The sequence below is a fragment of the Sparus aurata genome, chromosome 22 (assembly GCF_900880675.1).
Source record: "Sparus aurata chromosome 22, fSpaAur1.1, whole genome shotgun sequence".
NCBI lineage: Eukaryota > Metazoa > Chordata > Actinopteri > Spariformes > Sparidae > Sparus > Sparus aurata.
Genome location: NC_044208.1, coordinates 9,418,849 through 9,428,112, shown reverse-complemented (window position 1 = coordinate 9,428,112; position 9,264 = coordinate 9,418,849). Strand labels below are relative to the sequence as shown.

Sequence of the window (9,264 nt, the reverse complement as noted above, 5' to 3'; positions counted from 1 at the left end):
TATTTTGTTTTTGTGTTCTTGATAAAACTAATTGTTCTGAGGCTGAGTAGCGTTTATATCATTAAACAAGTTCCAACAGGAAGACACAGACACTTTTGGCACATCAATGTCACCACAAGATCCGATGGAAGCTGTTCTGGGGCTTCCTCAGCAGTATGAGTTAACCCAGTTGTCAATAACATGCTCCAAATTTAGTCGTCAACTGGTGTAGATTTTTAAGATGTTTGAGGGTCGAAAAATCAACTGAATAAAAGACAAATGCAGATGGAGGCAGTGTGCGACAGTTAAAAGCGTTAAAACTCTATTATCTATTGAAGATCATGTAATATGATCAAAAGCTCCAGAACAGTTATTAAATAACCTTCGGAAAGATTGTTTTGCCAACTGCCATTTCCGAGGTCAGGAGTGAACTATCAATCTCAAGTTTAATATTTATTTTTTATTACAAAAACATTTATTATAACTAACATTTCAAAAAATAGCCAGAGAGCAGAAAAACAAAGGAGCAGGTGCTGTACATTCTGATACTTCTATATGATTTACAGGTTAACAATAATATTGTCAGGACTGAAATATATCTAATGACTGACAACATCGTCCTGTTGTTTACTAAACATCATTCGGAAACTGTCAATGACACTTGTAAATAATTTAAAAAACAAAAACGGATCAAACCCCTAATTTAACTTAGAGGAACACATGTTCAGACCAGCTCCGAAAAAAGAGACAGCCGTCTGTAAAGTTTAACATTTTCCAATTTGATTTGTTTACTGAAAAATAAAGCTGTTATAATCTTTTTTAAAACAATTGAAACATCCGAAAACAACAACAGCAGGAGGTTCGTCAAGGAACAATGAAAATGTAACATTTATAAACATTACATCCAGCAGTGTTAGTGTAAAAAAAAATTCAAGTATTTCCTCTCACTTACATCCTGAGTTGGTAAAAGACAAAAATCACATTAATTCAGCAGCAAAAATTAGCTTTAACATAAGCTCCAATGTTTCCCAGCTTGCTGTTGAGGTTCTGAAACATCAACAGTGATGTGAGAGGAGATCTGAGGGGAGATCTGAGGGAAACTGTTACTGCAGTGGAATGTGTTGCTGATTATTAAAACCAAAAGCTTCATCAAAATAATGTGCAAGACAGTCTTAAGGTTTGAGGTTTTCCAGCTTCTCATGTTTTGCAACTTTGTACCTTCAATTTTGTGACCAGAAACAGTTTTTGTCTGAATTTCCACACAAACTAGTGACACACTGGAGAGTAATGAGTGATGTCTGACTTGTGGACGTTGGAAAAAAAAAAAAAGATCTATGTTTTTGGTATTTTGTTGGATTCACTTTTTTTTTTAAGCAGGTTCAAGTCTGTTGCACCAGCAACCACACCCAACAGTGATGTCACAGTGCACCGACACACCCTGAAGTACACTTTGACATCATTGTAGCACTGCTAAAAACAATACTTTCAGTTGTTATTACACAGGTATTAATTCATTATCTTGAAAGCAGATGATTTTATAACAGCAAACGCAGCTGATAATTTACATTTCTTTCATCTGCTGTCAACAATAGATATACAGCCATGTTTGCCACCTGCAAGAGAAGAGAAACTGGAACAACCCAAAACCTTACTGGACTAACTTAAAGGTAAAAACTGCTAATGTGGCACGTTTCAAGCAAGGCACTTTACCAGCTGATCAGACTTCCTGAACACAAAGCAAACATGATGATCGACAAAATGTTCAAACATTGGAAACAGAGATTTAGATGGTGGACGTGGTGACGCTATAGGAGGAAAGGTTTTACCGATGGCTCTCCAATAAAGGAACACTTCACCCGAAACTGAAAATTCATTCATTATCTACCTGCCCCTGTGCTGATGGAAAGTCAGGTGAAGTCTGCAAAACATTTCTGGAGCCTCACAGCAAAACAGTGACGCAGCATTCTCCTTCCAGAGAATTGGGTTACGCCAGAAGAGCTATATGGAGTCATTTCATTTAATTATGTATTTTGCTTGGTTTCTATTTTTTAAGTCCCCAGCTACTTCAGCTGTTAAGGAGAGTGCTGCAATGCTGTAAAATGTGTATCATAGAGCGAACTGTTCCTTTAACTTGCACCATGAGTTTAATGAGTGTGGCACTGAGCGACTGTTGAGGGAGAGCCACAACACCTGCAAATAATTTCACTTCTCCTTCTTCACTTTAAAAAGTTGAATTGTTCGACCGTTATGATCATTAAATCGATGTTGGCCTTTGGCCTTGAAACGAGATTAAACCCAGTTGATAAAAAGTAAATGCATACAGTAGTTTACTGTATGTGCTGATAAAAACATTGATATTGTTTCAGTTATTCTTAAAAACAGGTTTTTGCAGTTCTGTGGATCATAAACCAACGTGTGACCGTGGGATCCTGCTTGAAGATGAGCTCTTGCTATAGAGCGTCGGTCACAGTTTGGACCTCCTCGCCCGGGTCTTCTGACGTGTACAGTGCGTTGAACTGGGCCTGGTTCTTTGTTATTATTTTCTGGAACTGGGGGCTGATCATGCTCCTCAAACAGTTCAGTCTGACCAGCCCCGCCTGGCCTGCGGACGCCACCCAGGTGTAGCAGTTCATGTTGGGGTTGAAACGCACCTGAGGAGAGGAGGAGGTGGATGAACAGTCGCTCACAATATCAAGCATCGGTCTTTACTTGTAGCTGAGGACCGCTTTAATTTGAAGTTTACACACTGAGGTCAGTGGAGAAAGAAAAGATGCAGTGAGGAATTATAACACACAAAAACACATTTTGGTTTAGCTATTTCAGTGTGACTCAGCTGTTGCTCTTCCTGAGTCAACACCACAGCCTCCTCCTTCCTGTCTTTACTGACGCTCATCCATCCCCCCCTTCATCGCCATAAATCCTCCTGTTGAGCCCCCTCTTTTATTTTTTCCCCTTCCTCTCGTCCAGTCAGTCTCTTCCTCTTTCTAATCCATCTATTCCCTTCAGACCAAAAGCCGGTCAAACACCCAGTGGCGTTTTTGTGTTCCAGAGTGTCCCACGAAAGTGGCCGTCCATCATCTCATCCCAGAGGGCACGGCGGCACCCTCCGCTCTGCCTCTCTTAGAATTAAACACATCAAATCCTCAAATGGCCGCTTTCCATCTCCCCCCCTCCCTCCTTCCACTGAGGGGTGACATTTTTCTCATTTTACACATCATTACATACAGCCCGTCTTTATAGCTGCCCATCAGAGGAGGAGGAGGAAGAGGGAGGAGCAGGAGGAGGCTTTTCTTACATCCCCTCACCTGTTTCTATTCTTCATTGTCCTAGTGTTTATCTTTCTCACCCCTCATTCTTCACGTTGAGCTAAAGAGGAGTCTGATGATGCCTGTGTGCGTGTATGTGTGTGTGTAGATACCTTGTGTAGTGCAGCCAGTGGCATCTCATCCATGTTCAACTTTGCCTTCACCTCCGTGTCTCTCATGCGTTTCCACACAGCTCGCTTCTCGCTTCCAGTGAAGGTATCCTGAGAGTGGGAGAAGATGATTATCATATTGGCTCATGTACAGAAGGGATGAATCTAAACATAAAAATATTTAAATCCTTCACTAATCAATGATGGATTAGTGAGTTAAAGATTTAACAGTTTCTCCTCGTTGTTATGGAAATGCGATGGATCACATTACACAAATTGCCCATGAAATGATTTAATTAATTTGATAGCGACTTAAAAATGTAATCAAATCAATAATCAAATGTTATCCATCTTTTTTCGACAGTTGTGATTATGATGGTTACTGAGTTTGATGCTCACACTTGTGTCACCATTACATTGTGCTGTCACTCGACATCTGTTGGTTTATGAGAAGTTGCATGCTGGGTTCAGTTTCACACATTTTGATCTTATATTTAATTTATATCGTGTTGAACATATCATGTGTTCAAGTCTGTGAGTGGTGAATGTGTCACATGACATGTCACATGTGTTACAAATATTAATGCTCACTACCTATCATGCAGTTTTGATAGATGTCATATAACTGTCTCTATCAACAGTCTGCTATTGATTTTCACGTCACAACAACATATGATTTTTGACTTTAACATTATTTTTCAGCACTGACGGTCCTGCTATGTTATACAACCAACAAGAGATCGATTGGTTTGTTTTCCTGACATCTGTCATTCACATTTTCAAATTCTCCTTTAAAAACAATGGGATATTTTACAAAGACAGTTTGTCTCTGTCCTGGTGGCTCTTTGCAGGTTAGGTTTGGAAAGTTATGAAGTTCAATAAAATCTCTGAAAAAGAAAATAATCTCAGACGCTGTACAAGTCAGCTGATCGTCTTCATACACATGCAATAAGTGTCTGTGAGTTCAGCTGCAGGGTGCCAGATAGCCAGCCGTGTTGTATTCAAAGTACTACTTTTGTTTTTCTTGGGGCGCTTTCGACATTGATGATGGATGAGAGCTCATTTTGACTATGGCTTTGGCTATTGCCAAATAAAGGAGTAGTGGTGGCCTATAAATCACGTATTAATGGATTCCATTTGTAACTTTCTAATTGTTTCCTATACCTAGAGCTGAGGATCTGATGAAATGCTGATGATACCTACATTTTTGCGCAGATAACAAAACATTTTTTTAAATTTAGAAACACATCGCTGTCACTCTTGAATTTGACCAGTCATTGATGCTTCTGCGTACTCGAGTTTTCAATACTGGCCTCTGTCAACACCAACATCTACCAAGTATCTCTTTAATTTCTTTGATTTTAACTTGATTTGTTATCAGGTGTGAAGCACTTTTTGTCTTCGTTTTTGAATCTACCCACCAAATCATTGTCCATTAGGAGGAGGCTGTATTTCTTCACAGCTTCTTTGTACGTCTGGAAGCGCAGAGGAGGAGCTCTGTCTTTTCTACCTCGTCCTCCGTTTCTTCCGTTCTCATTACTGTTCTCATTTCCTCCTTCAGATCCAGCCTCCGCTCCCTGTGTCTCTCCTCCATCCTGCTCTTCATCAGCATCCCCCTCCTGCTCCTCCTCCGCTCCTCCCACTTCTTGATTTTCTTCTTTAGTCGTAACATAAGGCACCAGAGATGTGAGGTAGACGGGCTGAAGGGAAACACAAATTTGCTTCTACTTTGAAACTGAAAAATTCTTCATTAAATCCAATATTTAATTGTGAAATGTGAAACATCAAATCATTATCTGGAAGGTGCTTACAACACGGTAAAAGAAAGGAGGAGGAAAGAGAAGTACATCAGAGAGAATAAAATGAAGAATAGTTAACTTACAAAACGCCTTTCTAGCGTGCGTTTGATGTACTGAGGAGTGTAGGCGATATGAGGTAACACGGAGAAGATCACCTCACCAAGGCTGTCTGACGTCAACACACAGTTCAACCAATCACTGTAAGATATAGACTGCAATCAAAGAGAAAGAGACAAATCAGCATTAAGATGTTTTATTTCCCACATGAATTACTGTCTTGTTGGCTTTTGCTGACAGTGATGCAATTTAACTTCAGTTGAGAAAACTGGTTTCTAAATGACTGTAAAATAGTAAAGTTAGTCTAGTAATCTAGCGCTGTAGTTTGATAACATTAAAAATGCCAAGCATGTATTGGTTTAACCTGCTGTAGTTCTGTCAGCACTCAACTAACAACACAAAAGGTGCACTGAAAACACTATGAAAAGACCAAACCAACAGTGATGCCAAAATGTGTCAAAAAATCCTATTCCCCTGAGAAAAAGAGTTTTGTTGTTCAAAAACACACGAGCGAAACCACACTGTCGCACTTACGGACACTTCCTTAATAACCTAAACAAAATGAATGTACATTATTGAGCCAAACCCACAAATGTCATCCTGATGGAGTAAATACTAACTAGAGGGAATGTGTATTAATCCACCACTGAAAACAGTCCCAAATAAAACTCTATTTCTTAACAATTGTCAAAACCTGATGTGCCCAGCTGTTGTAGGAAAATACATGTTTATGTGCCTTGTCTCAGTTTTATGAGACTGAGACAAGGCAGGCGAGTCAGGAAGTGCTGAGGGGAACTAATGCGCTGCTGGTTGGTCTTTTCATTGGAATATTTGACAGTAAGAAAAATGTATAATAACGGCAGCCTTAAGCTTCATTTCCATAAATGTTTGTATTGTGTACCACAATGTTCACTGTTTTATGTGCACATGGAGCATCACCAAGACAAACAGAGGACCAATAATACGCGGCAACAAAGAAGAAAAGAGGCTGCTGTCAGAAATCCCCTAACATTATGCATTCAGTCTATCTCGCAGAATAAATACTTCAGGTTTACTGCATGTACACAGAGCTATTGGGAAATGAGTCACTATCGTTTCATAGTCTGGATCAAACAGACCAACTGGATAATATGTCCTGCAACGAGGTACCATATAGAAAGTGTTTTGTCCAAAAACAGAGCCCGTGTGTTTGTTCATCCTTGCCAACATCAGTGTCATAGACACATTTCAAGGACTTCCTAAAGAGCGAAGCTAATCTATCTTGTGCCCCGTGGCTGATTTAGGGAACGTCAATGACTGACTGACGGTTGGAAGATTACAGCACAATCACACTCACCCACAGAGTGCCTGTCCGTGGAACTGCGAAGATGGAGCGCATTACATGGTCGAAGTAATGGACGCCATGTGAGCCAATCCTACACAACAACATAAAACAGACAGGACAGGTAGGAAGTCAGGAACAGAGAAAAAGAAAAATGAAATGAAATATCCTGAAATCTAAAAAATTGCCCTTTTTTATTTATGTTGTTTGTTTCGGACATGTCAATTCATAAGCATCACATTTCATCATTGTTCAAATAATACAACACACATGGCCGAAAGGGAAAAGCGGGAGAAGCCAAAGCTTATCAAGTCCCGCCCCCATTACCCACAGTATAAAATCTTCATTCTGATCTTTTCTTGTCTTTTGCAAATTACTTTTTTCTTTTCTTCTCTTTTTTTCTTTTGTTATGACCTTTGACAAAACATATTACAGCAGTAGCATACAGAGCTGAATTCAAGCTCTAGACAGTACATACAGATTACATGTGTGTCTGCACATGTGTCCATATTAGTCCATCAAGAGTGAACAACAGTCTCATCTTATGGCCTCATCTTATAGCCAGGCTTGCCACAAAGTCAGAATATCCAATTGAGAGAGAGCAAAAGTCCAGTGTATTTATTATTTGTTGAGATGGTGTTGGGATGGTGTAAGAGCCCTTTAATGCATTTTCATGTTATTCATCAGTCTCCTCTGCAGCTTTTATGCAGTCTGCCCTCTCACTGCCCTTGTGTACACTCTTTAAATAAACTTCAAGGAGAAACCAAATAACTTTTCAATATCAAACTCAACTGTACATGAAAGGACTGGTGTGTAATTAGATATTTATAAAACTTTAGTTTGGTGTAGTTTTTATTATTGAGGTTGTATTTCAGAGTTGATTAATCAACTAATCAATTGGTCAAACTTTGACAACTGATGAATTGTTACAGTAATTTTTGAAGCAAAAGAAATGCCCTTTTCAACCTCCCAAATATTGAGATTTATTGTTTTGATCTGTTTTATATCAAATTCTGGTTGTAAACTGACAAAACAAGATATTTAAAGACATTGGCTTCGATTTTGAAACTGGAATAATTCAGGACCAAACAAATAATTGATAACGAAAATTATGGATACTTTAAGCCTTAAAAGTTAAACTGTTTTGGTTGCACTGGTGTAAATTACTTTATATAATTAAAAAGCATTTCTCTTGCGTCTACCCATTTTTGAAGTGGACAAAATCCCTTTTCTCATCCATCCTAGGTAAACTGCAAATTCACATTACAGCCGTCAAGTGCTGACAGTTACATTATACACATTTCTAGTTGTATGACAAGTATAAAAACAATAAAACTCTCTTACGCTGCATAGGCGTTCTCCTGAGCCATCATGACGCCAGGTGCGTTCAATGGCCAATGAATTTCATTGGTGAGATAGCGTTTGAGAACAGTGACGGGCCTGTAGAGCCTCCTCAGATCCCACGTCTTCACGAAGCGGTCCTCTCCTGCTGTCGCCAACAGGAATCTGACAGAAAAAGAGAAGGATCTTTAACAACTCAACAGATAACTAGAATGGTACTCTGTAGAGCGAATACCTCTGCCAAGACCCGACAGTCCCTGGTGATACAATCAACCCTAATCCAGTATAAAACCTGAGTACTCTTAATTTAATTAAAATATAATTTATTTTAACACAATAAAACATTTTTATCATAATGGACTGATAGGATCCACATCAAATTCTACTCATGGATACCAGCCACCTAAATACGCCTGAGTTTTTCCATCCAGATCCATGCTTCATTCCCTGAGAAATTAATGAAAATGCCACCTTCTCTTGCAATGGTAAAGAAAGTGCCAAAAATATCAGTCCCTTTATCTGGATCCACACAAAAAGTTAATGGAGTCTATTCTGGGCTGAGAACCATCGTCCATCAAAGCTTCCTGGAAATCTGTTCAGAAGTTTTTGTATAATCTTGTTGACCAACCAACCAACCTACCAACAAACATCCTTGGCAGAGGTATAGTAATGATACCGATTACTGTGATGAGCTGATGTCATTTGGGCTCTAATGAGTACATACATTTACTTGTAAAGCAAAGCTTCAACACAGAAATGGAATGCATCACTCCCCCCGCATTGATCAAATCGGACAGCTGTGTCTGCCATAAAACAAATGAAGATGGAGCAATCAATACCACCAGATTTCATTGTGACAAAAACTGTGGGGTGTGAATGTGGGGAGCAGAGAGGAAAGATGACAAACTGTTCAGGTGTAAAAAAAAAAAGAAGAAAGGAAACGCAGACGTGGAACAGAGAGAGGGAGAGTTTTTATCTCTTTCAACACGGCTATGTAATTAAAAAGCAGTGATCCAGACAAGATATGTGTCCTCTCTGCTGCCAGGAGGGTGACTCTCTCTGCAGGATTAGTCTTGTAATTCAAGTACGCACCTTGGGTTCAACTTTAGGTTCATCCCTTCTACGTCAGACTTTAGAGAAAAAAAACTTTTCTAGAGTGAGGCACAAACATGGCAAGTGATAAATTATGTAAAGAATAACATGTCCATCGGTTTGGTCTCAGATCTGCCCAGAGATGAACAATCCTGCAGTAATCTTAATGGCGACATTAATTACCTAGAGAAATGACTGAACGGTATATAAGCGTCAGGCACGCAATGTGAATACAAAGCTCTATCTGCCTGTAGGGATTG

The 9,264-nt window shown here is 39.3% G+C and overlaps 1 protein-coding gene across 1 annotated transcript in view; it reads right to left on the bottom strand.

Annotated features, from left to right (window-relative positions):
• Positions 1 to 406: 406 nt before the first annotated feature.
• The window catches only part of gtf3c2 (general transcription factor IIIC, polypeptide 2, beta), a 31,725-nt gene continuing 22,867 nt past the window's right edge, over positions 407 to 9,264 (bottom strand). Inside the window, exons 15-20 of the mRNA XM_030406294.1 lie at positions 7,916 to 8,077; positions 6,587 to 6,665; positions 5,277 to 5,405; positions 4,816 to 5,094; positions 3,398 to 3,505; positions 407 to 2,630 (exon numbers count right to left, since the gene is read on the bottom strand). Of these exons, the coding sequence (XP_030262154.1) occupies positions 2,430 to 2,630; positions 3,398 to 3,505; positions 4,816 to 5,094; positions 5,277 to 5,405; positions 6,587 to 6,665; positions 7,916 to 8,077 (958 nt within the window). The 3' untranslated portion in view covers positions 407 to 2,429. The remainder of the gene's footprint in view (positions 2,631 to 3,397; positions 3,506 to 4,815; positions 5,095 to 5,276; positions 5,406 to 6,586; positions 6,666 to 7,915; positions 8,078 to 9,264) is intronic.